We start from the raw sequence: 16,760 nt of genomic DNA, 5'->3' as shown, positions 1-16,760 counted from the left end.
ATTGCTACAGTGCCATACAACAGACTTGTGTGCAAAATTAGAGTTAAAGGAAATAATGGGAGAGCAACAATATTGCAACAAACACATTGAGTCAGAAGGTCACAGCGTAATCGAACTCGGTGAAGGTTTGCATGGAGCTTCCCAAGGGCCAGTGTTGGGATCCTTGCTTTTCCTAATATGTTCAGTGATCTAGAACTTGGCATAAAGGCACAATTTTAAGATTTTCAGATGATACAAAAATTGGAAACATTATAAATAGTGAGGGAGATAGTGTTGAACTTTACAAGAATGTAAACAAGTTAATGGAGTGAGTGTATTGGTAGCAGATGAAGTTCAATGCAAAGAAATGCACCATCTGATAATGTGGTGGAGACAGGTCCAATTGAGGCAAACAAGAATTAGATGGTTATTTGAAAAGGAACAGCATGTAAGGTTATGGGGAGAAGGCAGGAGCATGACACTAGGTAGCCGGTACAGGCACAATGAGCCGAATAACCTCCTTCCACACTGTAACAAATTTGAAGTTCTACTTCTGAGCCAAAAAAGATCAGGACACATGACCAAAGGTTTGGTAAAACTGCTAGGTTTTAAATAACACATTAAATGAGAAGAAAGATGGAGACACTTAAGAAGTAAATCCAGAGTCTAGATAACTGAAGGCACAGTTGCCAGTGGGGACACGAAGAAGACCAGAAACGTGTAAGAGACTGGAGGAATAAAGAAAACTGGAGAAGGTTAGAACTTCAGATAAGCCAAGAAGAAAGAGATTTGAGGATGGGATTAAACTTTCTTCCCTCAATAAGGAAACCTATGCCTCATTAGGATAGCTTGTGGACATGAAGCCCATTATTCCTCGAGTCATAAACATTTTTTTAAAATGATCAACATACCAAAGTCCCCAACATATCTGTCTGATAGACTCAGGTTAAGAAGAAACACAGGCCAGTTTTTATACTTGAAAAAGATTTATTACAAATAAATAGATTCAACCACAGGTAAAAAGGTGAACTGTTCACATATCACTACTAGTTAAAACTCAAATCCTCACCATCTTCTAAAAACTTCCACATACAGACAAATACATTTGTGTTATGATAGAGCAATAATAAAAAAAACTGGGGAAACCGTTCAATAGCACAGCCTATAGGGTTTTTCTTTAGTTTCCCAATTCCTTCAATTCTTTGATTTTTCTTTCAGTTTATTTCACTTCACAGGAGGCATAGAGTAATTGGTTTATGTATGGTAAGTCTCTGACATATTGGTTAAAAGCAACAGCTCACAGCAACTGGTAGGGGAAAACAACTGGCTTTCTTAAGCTCTGGTTATTTTCATCGGAAACTGACACACACCACTGCCTTTCCCAGACGTCAGAGGGCCTTTCACTGTATTGTTTGCACCCAGGTTCAACTAAATAGGAACCAATCAGATAGTTGTTGTCAGGTTGATGACCTTTGGCATCCACAACTGGTCACAAGTGCTCAAATCAGAGCTACTTGATGCTGAATGAATCTTACTTTGTATGTGCCTCAGAGTCGTGGTATCTATTTACAACGTACCTTCACTACTTGCAAAGTAACAGTGTAAATATGGCCCACAATTAGTTTCAGCAACATACTTTCTAAGTCCTTCACTGTAAAACAATCCTTTTCACCAATTCAGTTCAAAATCAAAAATAAAGTTAAATCAAAAGATGCAGTTTTTACAATTTTGCTGCCTAATCTCTCTCCACAAGGCTACTAGTCTCCTGATTGCCCTTCTTTGGATCAGTTTTTTCCAACAATAATATTTCACATGATATTTCACAGCCTTTTTCACATGATTGTTGTGAAATACAGGAATTACAAAGAAGATGACAGAAATGAACGTAAAGGCTCGGAAAGTCAAAAAACAATTAAAGTGAAGATAATTTTTTTTCCCTGGGGTCAGCGAGTCTAGAACTAGAGAGGGTATAGGTTTAGGGCAAGAGGGGAAAGATATTACAGAGACCTACGGGCAACTTTTTCACACAGAGGGTGGTACGTGCATGGAATGAGCTGCCAGAGGAAGTGTTAGAGGCTGGTACAATTGCAACATTTAAGAAGCATTTGGATGGGTACATGAATAGGAAGAGTTTGGAGGGATATGGGCCAGGTGGTGGCAGGTGGGACATCTGGTCAGCATGGAGAGGTTGGACCAAAAGGTCTGTTTCCATGCTGTACATCTCTATGACTCTGACTATAAATTATGAAATTAAGTTTAGTATTTCCTAACATTAGCAAGGAATACAAAAGAGGAACAGCAAAATATCAAAACTACAAATTAATGCCTAACAGGAAATATAGATGATGAGTCTTGCTTCTTTTATAAAAGAGATTTTGGGATTATCTTGACTTGAAGGTTTTTTTTAAAGTAAGAGTTTGAGAGAGCAAACACATGGAAAATGGTTCCACTTTTCAGTAAGACCAAAAATAGCTGTCAGAAATAGTCACTAAATAATCCAATAGGATGTTTAGAAGAGTCCTTGTTCTTGTCAGTCACTGATAAAGAGAATAAGGAGTGGGTGAAGTGAAGAGCATAAATGCTTTCAAGAAAACAGTACATGTGAAGAGAAAGGAATGGAAGGACTTGCTTGATTGGGTTAGGTGAAGCAGGGTCGCAAGGGGTTCACATGGAGTGTCAATACCGGCATGTACCACTTGAGCCAAATGGTGCGTTCCTACGTTTGAATACAATATATTCTCAATCCTTCTTACAGACTTGCTTCACACAGGTTTCTTAAACTCTCCCAACACCCATATGGCTAACTGTCTCCTTGAATACCAATAGTACCCATCAAGAACCAGTACAATTACTTACGGCTTCGTTCCAGAAAGACTTTGTCCACTTGCTGGCTGGAACCAGCTGATATGGCAAAAATAGGACCTTGGGGTCGGGGAACCTGCCCCTCACTGATAATGTCCTCTTCATCCACTTCAAGTTCATTGCTGTAGCCAGCAGGCCGTGTTCTCCTGGTTGTTAATTTCATAAAGTGATGTTAGAATTATTTTTTGAATACTGTTTAATGAAGGAAGATCACTCAATGAAAGATTTCTAATCACTCATGAGGATAACTAAACTGGTCAACAAGTTGCTAAGCAATACCAATCTTGGGCCAGACCTAGTGTCCGCCATGTTCATCAGATACAACTTCAAGGGCAATTTTGGATGAGATTCTCCACCTCCCTAAAATCCAATGCATTGCTCATTTTCAAATTATTATCCAATTTCTGATTAAATGTCTTGATTAAACCTGCCTTTCTCACCCTGCCAGTCAGCTTTCAGATCCCAATCACTTGCTGTGTGAAAAGGTTTCTCTACATGTCCCTGTTGCTTCACATAGAGTCATAGAGACGTACAGCAGGGAAACAGACCCTTCGGTCCAACCCATCTATCCCGACCAGATATCCCAACCCATTCAAGTCCCACCTGCCACCACCTGGTCCATATCCCTCCAACCTCTTCCTATTCATATACCCATCCAAATGCCTCTTAAATGTTGCAATTGTACCAGCCTCCACCACTTCCTCTGGCAGTTCATTCCATACACGTACCACCCTCTGCGTGAAAACATTGTCCCGTAGGTCTCTTTTCTACCTTTCCCCTCTTACCCTAAACCTATGCCCTCTAGCTCTGGACTCCCCGACCCCAGGGAAAGGACTTTGCCTATTTACCATCTCCCATGCCCCTCATAATTTTGTAAACCTCTATAAGGTCACCCTCAGCCTCTGACGCTCCAGGGAAAACAGCCCCAGTCTGTTCAGCCTCTCCCTGTAGCTCAAATCCTCCAACCATGGCAACATCCTTGTAAATCGTTTCTGAACCCTTTCAAGTTTCACAACATCTTTCCGATGTTAACTGTGTTCTTTTGTTCTTGAATCTTCCACCATTTTCTCCTCATCTAATCTGTTTGGATCCCTCATGAGTTTGACTATCCCAAACAAATTTCCATTCTTTCTCCAAGGAAAGCAGACTCAACGTATCCAATGAGTCTACCCTCTCCAATGCCTTCACATTTTTTTGAAAGCCTGGCATCCAGAAATGCAGACAATACTCCAGCTGAAACTGCAGGACTGTTTTGTACAAATTTAGCATAACTTCCCTTCTCTTGTTTTCTATACCCTTCATAATAAAGCAGAGGACACTTGATAAGAACAAAAAGGACAGACCCAAGACCTAAAACAGGACAGTTATTGTTAATAACACGCACTTTGTTCTCTTCTTGATTTTCCGAGAAACTTCATCATCCGGTCCAGTGTAGAAATTGCACACATCAGAAGCATTCTGCTGGGTGAAGGAGGTTTCCAATTCTATAACAAAGAATAAACATTTACAAATAGACAGGAGCCTCATTTTCTTTTCAGAGCTTAAATTTGAAACATCTCTAAGCTGAAAAGAACAGGTGGAGAAATATGCTGGCTGGTGCAACACCCATAAACACACCACGGTTGCGGGTTCATAATAGTCATGAGAACCGTACATGGCACAGGTGTGTGGGGATGTGTGTATGAAATGGAAATGAGTGAGAGTGTAGCAAAAGGCATGGAAACCCACACCTGGCACATAGGTGTGTAAGAACCAACACCTGATAAAACTGCAAAAGACAGAAAAAATGGCAATTCTGCACTTTTTCACCGTATTCTTGAACCACACAACACATCTTCTGACCTCATCCTCTAATCCATTTCAACTCAGCTTCACACAATATCCCATAAATCAGCCCACCTACATTTATGCTTATAACAGAATCTACTTTAAGCAGGGGGAAAATTCCAGCAAGTTGCAGTTGATTGATACCCACTCAACTGGGCAGTGGTGGGCTGACCTTCAGGAATAGTGTTGCAATTATTTCAATGCAAACTAAAATCTGCACTTCAAATACATCCACATTCCACAGTCCACAGTTCAGAGGACCTTGACTGTACTCACCAGCTTCTGCTGATAGTTTTTTTTTCTTTTTTTTCTTCTTTGGAGCAGTATCCTGAAGGTCTGGGGTAAGGGGTTCTATACTTTCAGAATGGCGTCGCCCAGTTGAAGTCACCAATGTGTCTGAGGGACAAAATGACAGACAAGTGTCAAAGAAGACAACACTATTTTACAATCCAATGACTCTGTCACTATATTGGCAGGTTTGTACTCAAGGTGACATTTGGGAAATTGCAGGCAAGGTTGTGGTCTCCAATGAATTAGCAACTTTTAGCTGTGATAGCACTGAGGGCTGACAACTGTCCTCAGCTTCAAGCAAGTCAACTCAGCCAGGGCCTTGGTCCTGTGAACCGGATTGAGCTAATTTTCCTGTAACTGCATACCCATAAGCTCACTGGTTGACAACAGGTGGGAGGATAAGAGACATGTTGGTGCCCAAGGACAGGAAGATTTCAAGACAAAAATACCAGTAAATGCAGGTAATCATCAATACACTCAATCCTATTAGGTCTACAACATTCAGTGAACATTCTGTCGAGCTCCAAGAATATATGACAACACCACAATAGTTCAAATTGAGCTTTTCATCTGTTACTTATCAAACGTTACATATTCTTCTGTTGCTTGTAATAGGCAGGCTTTGTTCAACCATCCTGCACTTGCAAAACTCAATAGAAAACATTTACTGTTAGATTTCATTCTACGATTGAACATCAATTGTTGAACAATTCTGAGTTAATAGCTACACTAGCACTTATTTTGAGATATTTAGTCAAGCGTGTAACCTGGCTTATTTAAACTTGCTAGAAGTGATATATATTTTCATATGGAAAGATTAATTATCTGCAAATAAAAGAAATATGCTCAAGCATTGCACTTCCTTTGGTACCATTAGAATAGGGAGTCCACAGCTCTCCATGGCAACACCATTGTAAATCAGAGGCTTGCCAACCAATTGTGTAAATTGTTGTGACTGTTTGAAATTTGGTATTCTGCATTTATCCTGATGAGTGCAAGACAAGATTCTTCAGCAATGTGTTCCTCTTTTCAGAAAAAAATTCAAGATAATTTAAAAGTTTTAGTTTTAAATCATCAACATAGAACAGGTATCAAGCTTGGAGGCCTGATGCTCTATATAGCTTTATGCCACATTACACGTTGCATTGACTGACTGAAATCCTGAGGAATCTATATATAGGTTATTGCAGAATCAGCACTTTGATCCAATTATTCAAACATAAATATTTGTTCTAAGTTTTACACTTAACTAGCATGTAATTTGTAAATATTTGCACTTCAAATAGTATCTGTGCCCAAATGGAGTCACTCTCCATTTTGATCAGGAGACCCAACCATTCCAGGCAGGAGTAGGTGCTGACAACAACATTTGTAGCTGCATTAATTAAAAATAACATAGTAAAAAAAGGGTCTTAACTAAACATCAAGATTGAAATAGTACCATGGGGCATTAAAATAAATGATGAGGATAAGAAGGGATTGATCACACTCATGAGTATATTCTAGAGACCGCCTTATACTGACAATATGTCACCAAGAACACATAAGCAAATCAATGAAAGAAGTAAACAACACAGACTGAATCATGGGGATGTTTCAATGACTCCAATTTAGTTGGACAGCATGGTAGAAGGGGAAAACACAACAGAGCTTATACAGTTGTCATGGACCAAGCCAGACCCTCTCAAAACATTTCAACAAAGTAGCCCAGACCCATCAGAAAGATGTTGTGAAACTTGAAAGGGTTCAGAAAAGATATACAAGGATGTTGCCAGGGTTGGAGGATTTAAGCTATAGGGAGAGGCTGAACAGGCTGGGGCTGTTTTCCCTGCAGCGTTGGAGGCTGAGGGGTGACCTTATAGAGGTTTACAAAATTATGAGGGGCATGGATAGGGTAAATAGGCAAAGTCCTTTCCCTGGAGTCGGGGAGTCTAAAACTAGACGGCATAGGTTTAGGGCAAGAGGGGAAAGTTATAAAAGAGACCTTGGGGCAATGTTTTCACGCAGAGGGTGGTACGTGCATGGAATGAGCTGCCAGAGGAAGTGGTGGAGGCTGGTACAATTGCAACATTTAAGAGGCATTTGGATGGGTATATGAATAGGAAGGGTTTAGAGGGATATGGGCCAGGTGCTGGTAGGTGGGACTGGATTGGGTTGGGATATCTGGTCGGCATAGACAGGTCAGACCGAAGAGTCTAATTCCTTGCTGTACATCTCCATAACTCTAACTTTGCTAGTTGTTTTAAACAGATGTAAGTGGATATTCCTAGAGTGATGCAGCTGGCCCAACCACTTAATTTCTGTTTGGTTTAAAATTATTTGCAAGATACCAGATGAAACACAAATAAAAAAGAACAGAATAACTTAACTTATCCAAAAACCCAGACTATCCCAACTTAATTATGTTGTTCCAACCACTTGCAACAATCACCATAAACACCTCTTTGCAAAAAATGGAAAAATCCAACACAGGTTTGTACAGAAGGAACAGATGACAGAGAGAAGGAGGATCAGCATGGATCTGCTTCTTTGGATCCAGCAGCTATGCAACTGACTGCTTGTTCAAACCAAACCAAGTCTAAGCTTGGGAGAAACGCTAAGCTGGGAGAACTGGCCACTGCCATTCATTATACAAGTGTATTTTTAAAAAAAAAACACTTGAAAGCCTTATTCCTGAGGCAGTCTCTGTTATCTATATTCAAATTGCCCCAAAAACCCTTCAAACTTAGACCTCTTGAGTTTATGAACCCCTGTAAAAAAAAACCAAGGACAACACAACCTTGTTAAAGGAGCAGCATCGTCACAGTGTATACATAATTTGTTTCTTATCCAGGATGCGTAAAAACCCAACAAGCTGGAAATCACTACTGATCTACTAATGGGAAATTAATCTGAGCAGACAAGAAAACAAAGTTGAAGGAAACATCTAGACAACAGTGATCACAATAAGATGAAGTTCAAAGTAATGATTAAGAGACACAAAGAGAGAAATAAGAGATTGAAGACGACAAATAATGAAAGATGCAGTTGAAAGTAGGAATTAAAAACTAGAAAACCAGTAACATTTGCATCCATCACCAGCTGGACCAGACACAGATGCAATTTTGATGCAGCTTACCTACTCCGTTGCTCGCACTGGATTTTTTCTTTCTAGTTTTGTTTATAGATACATCTGTGATAGAGGTAACACAGTGATTAAACAGCCAGTTACTAGTCATCAATATTTACATCTCCACCAATTTAAACACAAATAAGGAAAAACATGCAATTTTCACAAAACAAAATTGACATTAGAATACAGTTCTCCCTGTATACCATCATAGCATATTGGATACTTAAAAGAAATATTTTCTTAAATTTAAACTATTAAACAGCATTCAATTATACTGGCTCATGGCAGATTATGTTCAGCGAAAGACAAATACTTTTGAGCAGAAATTTAGGACAGAAAATTAGTTATGACTAATTGCACTCCAAATAGAAATTCTAGCCTTCTCATATTTTTGTTTGCTGATTCGTTGCACCTTTCTTGCAAGGGAATCTCTAACTGGGGTACTGGTTCAAATACATTACTCAATTTCTCAAAAGTTCACACTTAAACTATGAGAGACTGTCAATAAAAATTCAGCTGTCTGGCAGGAATGCTCGAGACAAAATGAAGCTAGTGAACATGTAATGGTTATCTGATAATTAAGAGATAATTGGATGAGAGGGGTTTTGTGGCATACTGGCAGAGTCCCTCCCTCTGAGCCAGAAGACCTGAATTAAAGTCTCACCTGCTCCAGAAGTGTGTAATAACATCTCTGAATAGGTTGATTACAATCAGCAGGCGAGAACTTGACTGGATGTATTTATATAGAGGAAACATGTAATCAGTGGTGTTGGAGTTGGCAGTGGGTGAATCAGAATAAAAATCTGACTAGAAAAGTACATGCTGGACTCATCCACTATTTTAAATGAACAAATTAAACAAAATTAGTGTCAACAACCCTGAATGAGCATTGTAACTAAAATAGAAAGTGCAAAGCAAACTTACTAAATTCAAATTTAAAAAATCATTCTGCAGGGTAATGATGCCTCTCAGTCTGGTCCCTGTCTAAACAGCATTCAATATCTGGTGATTATTGTATGCAATTCTGTTTTTAGTTGGAGCACATTATCTACAACTTTCTGCAAAAATAGCTGGACAGCAAACAGATGCAGCAGCTCCTTCGCCCACCAGCAATTAAATAACAAGAACTGTCAATACAATAACAAGTCATCATGGATATCTGTGGGAAGATTAATTGAAAATAAAGGCCTACCTTTGGCTTTGCTGCTTCAGGCACATTATCCAAGAAAAAGAAAATAAACAAGCTAAGTATACAGACATATTATAAAACATTGACTAACAGAAAAAAGAACCCAACAAGGTTCCTCCTTTATCAGAGAACAACCCAAAGCATAGGCGTTCTGTCACTATTCCTCAATATAGCCACATCATTCAATCTCTTGTCCTTTCAGGCACTCATCTAATTTCTCCTTGGCCCTCCAGTTCAATGCTCCCCTCCATGTGTCATTTTCTATAAGTGGATTAGGCACTGAGCAAACGGGGGTTCTTATGATTTTCCTCTTACTCCTCAGTTAATCATTTTCTAACCTTTCCCCTGGGACTTGAATTCTTAACAAATGGGAACAACTGCACTCTATCAACTTTCTCAATTTCCTTCACAATCTTGAAAACGTGGAACATCTTAAAACACCACCTTTTGCAAAGGGAACACATTCAACTTCCCTGAATTTAAATTCTGGAAAAAAATTAATCCCTGGAATTGTCTTTGCGTCCTCCTTTGAAAGAGGATAATCTCTTATTGCAGTGGGTACAACACATGCCTCCAAATAGGGCCAAGACAGCAACTTTTAGAGCAACAACATTAAACTCCTTGCATTTGAACTATCTGCTAATGGAACCCATAGCCTTTTCTTTCTTCTGCAACTAATAGGGTGGTCAGACATAACTTCCATTTATCCACAAAAGGAGGCGCAGTCATTATGCTGGAGTTACAATCTGTCATCAACAACAGCAAAACATTTTCCATTGTTGGTTAGAGTATGGATTCCTGTCTTCTTCTTGAGATCTCTGCCTGGAGGCAAATCCAACCCACAGCACAGGAACTGCAACACAGATGGGCTAAGGAGGCAGGTTCCAATTCTGCCTCAGTCAAAACAAGGATTAACCCCATGCTATTGGCACCAATCAGATCCATCTATCTTTTCCAATGTGCACTTTTACATACATGTTGCAGTTGGAGTTATGGATAAGCACTGTAGAAACTCAATTTCTTTCCATCACATGGCTTACGAGAAATATCACACACCTGTCACAGCACCTGTCAGAAGTATATACGTATTGATACTCAACCTATTTGACCACGTTATGGAATTACCTTCTTTAGTTGTCAAGTCCTCGAGTATGATTTGAGCCTACAGCTTTTGGCCCAATGTTGCCCACTGCACCACAAGCCTTCTATGGTTGTTGCATATTGAAATTTTAAATTCCTTCCACCTTTCTCTTCTTCAATCCTGAAGACTCACATTTTTATTGTGCTAGTGTTGTCTTGCCCAAGTGGTAGTACAAGCTGATGGCACAGTCAACTGTCAACCCTGACATAACATCCAGCTAGGATTAACAAATGGACAGTGAGAAGCAGGAATCATGCTTGATTTTCTGATGCCATGAAAATTAGACAAAACTACTTTAATAACACCCTTCTGTTGCACAGAAGGCACTGCTTCAAGTGATCCTGCACCTACTAGGAACAGAGGTTGTGATCACATAGGTAGGTCCACATAATTATTTCTAAAACGTATTTAAGAGATCTGTTGGCTGGGTATGGACCAACTCTCACTGCCCTTAAGTATGGCTTCCTGTCTTATTGAAACACTACAACCCATGGGGTTTAGATGCTGTTGCACAGTACTTATGAGTGTTAAGTTTCAGAATTTTTATCCAGTGACACTGAAGGAATGACAATATACTTCCAGTTCAGGATAGTGACTCACTTGGAGGGGACTTACAGATGATGGTGCTTCCAAAGATTTGCTACCTTTCTCCTAAAGTCTACACAAGGAAGCCAATTTCCCACATACATTGAGGTCAATTATCACAAAAACTTTATTAGTTTTATCTCTAATTGATAATAATGGCTCCTCCTCATCAAATTTCACCACTAGCATAAAGAATACTCAAATCAAATTACAGGAAAGAAATAATCTACTCAATTATCTTTTAGCAAAGCAAAAAGATACCCAATCACATTGTGGTAAAAGAAACGCATTCAGTCGAACTTCAAATCGCAGAACTGAACATCCAACCCATAACTCAATACCAGGCGTGCTACCCACCTACCTAACATAGCTCACTGCCCACTTGCCCAACACCCAGGCACTTGCCAGCAAACCAACACCTGGCCCACTTCTCAGCTAACTAACATACAGCTGGCTTCCCATCTGTGCAATACACAGCATATTCCTAACCTACTTCACTATACACCGAACCAAAACTAATTCAGTTCTCATGTCCCAGTACCCAGCATGTAGCAAAACCATCCAATAGTTCAGCTATTTCAACCCAGGACCACTACTTAATAGCCTTAATGAGTTCTAACAATGCAACACAGTCCCCTATCTCACAGCCTAGCCAACTGACCACCAATCCAATGCCACCAACCATTCCAACAACCCAGGACCAGTGCTTGACATCATATTCAGTGACCCAGCATTCTGTCTCACTACCCATCCTCCACTCAAATTAGCCGTCAACCACAGATCTATAATTTTCCAAATGTTTATCATTACATTTTTTGTTACCCTCTGGTGGCAGAGGACAGTAACACACAACTAAGTCTTCTGACTGATGTGCAGCATCATTTTTAACAGTCTTACCTTGGCACAGGTGGAAGTGTACGTGGTGGGCGCTGAAAGAAAACCACAGAAAGTCATCAGTATCAAGGATGACACTCTTAGACAGCATGCACGCCACTCTCAGTTCCTGATTCAATCAACCATCTGGAGTCTGTTGGGGACATTCTGTCACAGTTCCTTACATAATCATTATGAAACCCAGAGGTCACAATCCAGACTGATATTGTAAAGGATGTTCTTTTCCAGATGTAACACTAAACTGAAGCTCTATCTGCCCTCAGGAGGACATAAATGATCCGATGCAACTATTTGAATAAGGGATCCCCTTGTTGTTATGACCAAAATTTATTATTGAATCAACAGCTCCATAAACAGTATTTCTGATCATATATTGCATGTGTGTTTGTGGAACTTTAGTAGATATAAGTGGATATTACTAATGTGCTTGAAAAAGATAGGAGGTATCTGAAAGACTTTGAGGGCCTCTGTATAAAAGGAAAGGAACTATATAAACAAAAACATTTAATTTCTTCAAAATCGGTTTGATAAAAGAAAACTGCTGATGACTTGCACTCTAACAGCCCAATTTAAGTCAAGTAAAGTAAATACTGGATGGATTTAGGAAGTATTTACACAGGGATAGCTGGTGTTGTACAATCACCAATTTGTCTCCTCTGTACACAGGGATATTCCTGCACCTGCTAACACCGAATGTGTTATACAGAGATCATCTCTACCTGGCAATACTGTACCCAGTTCATACAATGACTGACTTGTAATAATTCCCTCTTAGTGATGAGGCCACTAGCCAAACAATCCCACTAACTAGTGGTTATTGGGAACAAACAATTCCTCAGACTAGCGACGATACAATCCCTCCAACCAGTTATCACACAAAATGATTTTGGTTCCAGCAATGCGCTGGCAACTGTTAGTTCTTCACACTGAACTCTCTAAGTTCTGCTGTAAATCTCTCACGCCACCACTCAAAATAAAAACAGAAAAAAAAATTAAATCCACACAAACCCTGTCAGCACTTGGTTAGTACTTCCAGTGGGATTCAGTGTCACAAATGTTAACCTGATTCCCCTTTCCAGACCAAACTTAAATTCTAGCTTCTCACCGCTTGCTTCTTCTTCATGGTGGCTGTGCTCCTTGAGCCTCAGTAAATGGGTCAGCAGTGACCTTACTTCAAACTAATCCTACTTTAAATCCACCTTCAGAAAGTGGATTAGCTGATAGACTATCCACATGACAGCTGTGACAGAGGGATTTGGAAATCTTGTCACCAAATTTAAAACACAATATGTTGAATATTCTTCCTCTTTGGACTGACAATATAGAGATGACCCTTCACTGTCAGTGGAATGATATTTTTGAAGAGAGTGAGGGATTGGAGATTGCTTAACAGCCATTCTCATGCCAGACAAATAGAATCACACGAAGGTCTTCATGACACCAAATTGACCTGATTAATAAAATCAATTCTTAATTGATTCTGGTCAAATTCCATAACATGATGGAGCTATCAGCCTCATCTGACATGTTGAAAATGTTGGGCTGCTTTCCTGGTAACTCAAATAAAGACCAAAACATTGTTAGTTCAAACCCCAGGTGCGAACATTAGTCATGGTGTATGTACGGAATGTGTTACCAGGGGAACTGGTGGAGGCTGGGACAATTTCAACATTTAAAAGGCATCTGGATGGGTATATGAATAAGCATTGGCAAACGGGACTAGATTGGGTTGGATGTCTGCTTAACCTGAAGGGTCTGTTTCCATGCTGTACATCTCTATGACCCTCCCTCTCAGTCAGGACAGCAATTGCTTACATTTGAGCTCTGAACCCATATCTCTGGATAGACTCAATGGCTTGGGAAGGCAGCAAGGGAATCAGCCAGGTTCCCCCCCTCTCAATGTCAGGTTTGGGATTGGGATGTTTAGGACAGACAGTTGGGGCCCAACAGGTGATGCAGGGCCACTGGCGACACAGAATGGCAAAGTGACCAGTGCACAAGGAAGTGAAAATGAGGAAGGAAACAGCTCCTTCAGGAAGCAAGTGGAGACAATTCAAGAATTCAAACATTAGTTTGGCTGACGTGAGGCAGGGTAAGATTGTCATAAAAGCACAAAATTTGCTCATGAAATCCATGAGTTCAAATTCTCAGCACTCCAAAAGATGTTGTTTCTTCGACATTTTTCCATTTTCACTTTCATCTAGGATTTCATTGGCTCAGATAATCGTTGATGCAACTTGGACAGGTGTTGCGTGTCATGATCATGCATAATACCCAACGTTGTTGACTCCGTGGAAACTGCCCCAGAAAATTGAACTTTTCAACAGCCAATTCCCTTGGATCTGAAACTCTCAGAGTCCAATAACTGAGATTTCAATAAAAAACAAAAGAACTGCAGATGCTGTAAATCAAACAAAAACAGAAATTGCTGGAAAAGCAATGAGTATCAATCTGACTGTAATAGGTGGGCTATATATCTTTTCCACCATGCATGTTAAGGTGACCGGTTCATCATTACATTTCTCTTGCAAAATAAATTTTCACTTCTGCTTTATCAATCCTCTTACATGAATCTTTCTGAAACAAATTATTAAATGCAGGTAATCTTGCCCTGACTGTCTTTTCTCTGTTTTCTTTTTAAAACATGTGGATATTCTCCACTGGGATCAGGCATTTATAATCTCCAGAGTTTAACTGTTCACAGAATTAAGAGAAAGTGAGGACTGGAGATCAGAGTCCTACCTCTCCATATTCCTTCCCACCTATCTGCTCCACCCTCCCTTCTGACCTATCACTATCACCTCTGCTCCACCTACCTATCACCTTCTCAACTATCTAACCACCAGCCCCACCCCATCCTCCCATTTATCTCTCAGCCCCCTTTCCCGATGAAGGGTTTATGCCCCAAATGTCCATTCTCCTGCTCCTTGGATACTGCCTGACCTACTGCGCTTTTCCAGCAACACATTTTTCAGCTCTGATCTCCAGCATCTGCAGTCCTCACTTTCTCCTAGTTGTGTTTTTTTCAGCACCACACTTTTTGACTCTTATTCTGCAAGGTGCAGAAAGAAACCATTTGGTCCACTAGCTCTTTGAATAAACATCATTCCCTTGTGTCAATGTGCTGCTTTTTGAACATACCCCTGCACACTATTATTATCAAATAATCATCCAATGCCCATTTGAAGGTCTCAACTGAATCTGCCACCAACACATTTCCAGGTGATGTATTCCAGACCCTAACTACTCACTGCGTGAAATGGTTTGTTTTTTGCTCACATCACTTAAATCTATGCTCTCTCTTTCATGTTCCTTTTACAAGCTTCTCCCTATCTACTCTATCCTGCCTGCTCATACTTTTGAAAATCTTCATGGAATCTCCTCTGAGGCCTCTTCTTTCCATGGAGAACAGTCCCAACTGCTTCAATCTATCCTCAAAATAAAGTTTCTCGTTTCTGCAACCATTGTTATAAACCAATTCTGCACTTTCCCCATTACGGACTTAGCTTTTCTCCACATGCAACGACACTGACACCCGTTTAGCAAGAGCCAGATGGGGTCAGTCCCAGGGTACTGAGGCCAACACCCAGCCCCTCGATAAGTAGCTGTTACTCAGAGGGGGATCTGCAGGTCGGGAATGGAGCCCCAGACGACACGGGGTAGGGTGCACACCACCTCCTCCTCCTTCTATCCCCCACCAACCCCCGAGTAGGACGAGGTACTCACCGCCTCCCATCGTCTGTCCATGCCGCTTACCCGTTGCTGTGGCAGCCACGGCACTCGGGGTCAGCGCTTGCCGCCATCCAGTTCCGGGTCACCGCGCCGCCTGTCAATCAGCGGCGGTGGGCGGGATCGGAACCGCTGATTGGTGCAGACACCGTCAATCAATGTGAGGAGGCGGGCCTTAGCTGTGGTCAGGTCCTGCCAAATCTGTCAGCAATGGACTGTATTTATTGGAGGTAATGTACTGTAATCTCGAGGATGCTGTACTAAGAAAACTGGGAATAATGTACTGCACTCTCTAGGGATTATATACTGTGATTTCTGAGCAAAATGTATTGTGATTTCTAGGGATAATATTCTATGATTTCTGGGGGCAACATAATGTAAGGAATGGGATAATTTACTGAAGTGTTTACCTACTGTAATCCTGAGACTAAGGAACTATAATCTGCTGTAATATAACCTCTGGGGGTAATGTACTGTAATATTTGAGGTAATAATCTGTAATCTTGCAGTAAAGTATCGTAAACTTTGTGGGTATATTACTGTTTTGAATGGGGTAATACACAGCAATATCTCGGGTTATACAGTGTAATGATTGCAGTGTATTCTGAACTTTGTGCGTAATTTACTGTAAACTGAAAGGGTAATTTACTGACTGGGGATAATGTACTGTCATCTCTGGGGACGCATTCACTATAATTAGTGGGAAATAACAAACGGGGAAGCGTCAAGCAATCTCAGGATCTGTGTTTGACGTATCGTTCAGGAAACGCTGCCCGACCCACTGCCTAGTGCCATTTGATAACTACCAGATGAAAGAACAAACATATACATTGATTTCCAATAGTCTTTATGGCTGCATCTATCACAGTGAAACACAATATCATCTGAGAATGGCTGAACACTCTGCATTATGTATCTGGCTGGTGAGTGAGTATGATGTGCAGCACTGTGTAATGTACATGGTATAAATCTGAGAAAGACATTCATCTCAGAATGGTAATGGGTTGTACTTATCCACTACTACAGGCAATGCAGTATTCATTTCTCTTATTGGGACGTGTACACAGTTGGTCACATTTGCTACCCATCCCTAATTTGCTCCAGGAGTGTGTGATAACCTCTTTAAGATAATAGTGCTCTGATGATAGAGT

At 40.4% G+C, this 16,760-nt stretch overlaps 1 protein-coding gene across 1 annotated transcript in view; it reads right to left on the bottom strand.

Moving 5' to 3' along the window:
* Positions 1 to 11,276, bottom strand: part of tmem237a (transmembrane protein 237a) — a 34,781-nt gene extending 23,505 nt beyond the window's left edge. Inside the window, exons 1-6 of the mRNA XM_060828152.1 lie at positions 11,248 to 11,276; positions 9,264 to 9,277; positions 8,078 to 8,131; positions 4,945 to 5,064; positions 4,226 to 4,325; positions 2,836 to 2,987 (exon numbers count right to left, since the gene is read on the bottom strand). Coding sequence (XP_060684135.1) covers positions 2,836 to 2,987; positions 4,226 to 4,325; positions 4,945 to 5,064; positions 8,078 to 8,131; positions 9,264 to 9,277; positions 11,248 to 11,276 — 469 coding nt within the window. The remainder of the gene's footprint in view (positions 1 to 2,835; positions 2,988 to 4,225; positions 4,326 to 4,944; positions 5,065 to 8,077; positions 8,132 to 9,263; positions 9,278 to 11,247) is intronic.
* Positions 11,277 to 16,760: the final 5,484 nt, after the last annotated feature.

Source organism: Hemiscyllium ocellatum, chromosome 7 (genome assembly GCF_020745735.1).
Source record: "Hemiscyllium ocellatum isolate sHemOce1 chromosome 7, sHemOce1.pat.X.cur, whole genome shotgun sequence".
Taxonomy (NCBI): domain Eukaryota; kingdom Metazoa; phylum Chordata; class Chondrichthyes; order Orectolobiformes; family Hemiscylliidae; genus Hemiscyllium; species Hemiscyllium ocellatum.
Note: the sequence above shows the minus strand (reverse complement) of the source record. Positions and strands in the feature narration are given on the sequence as shown.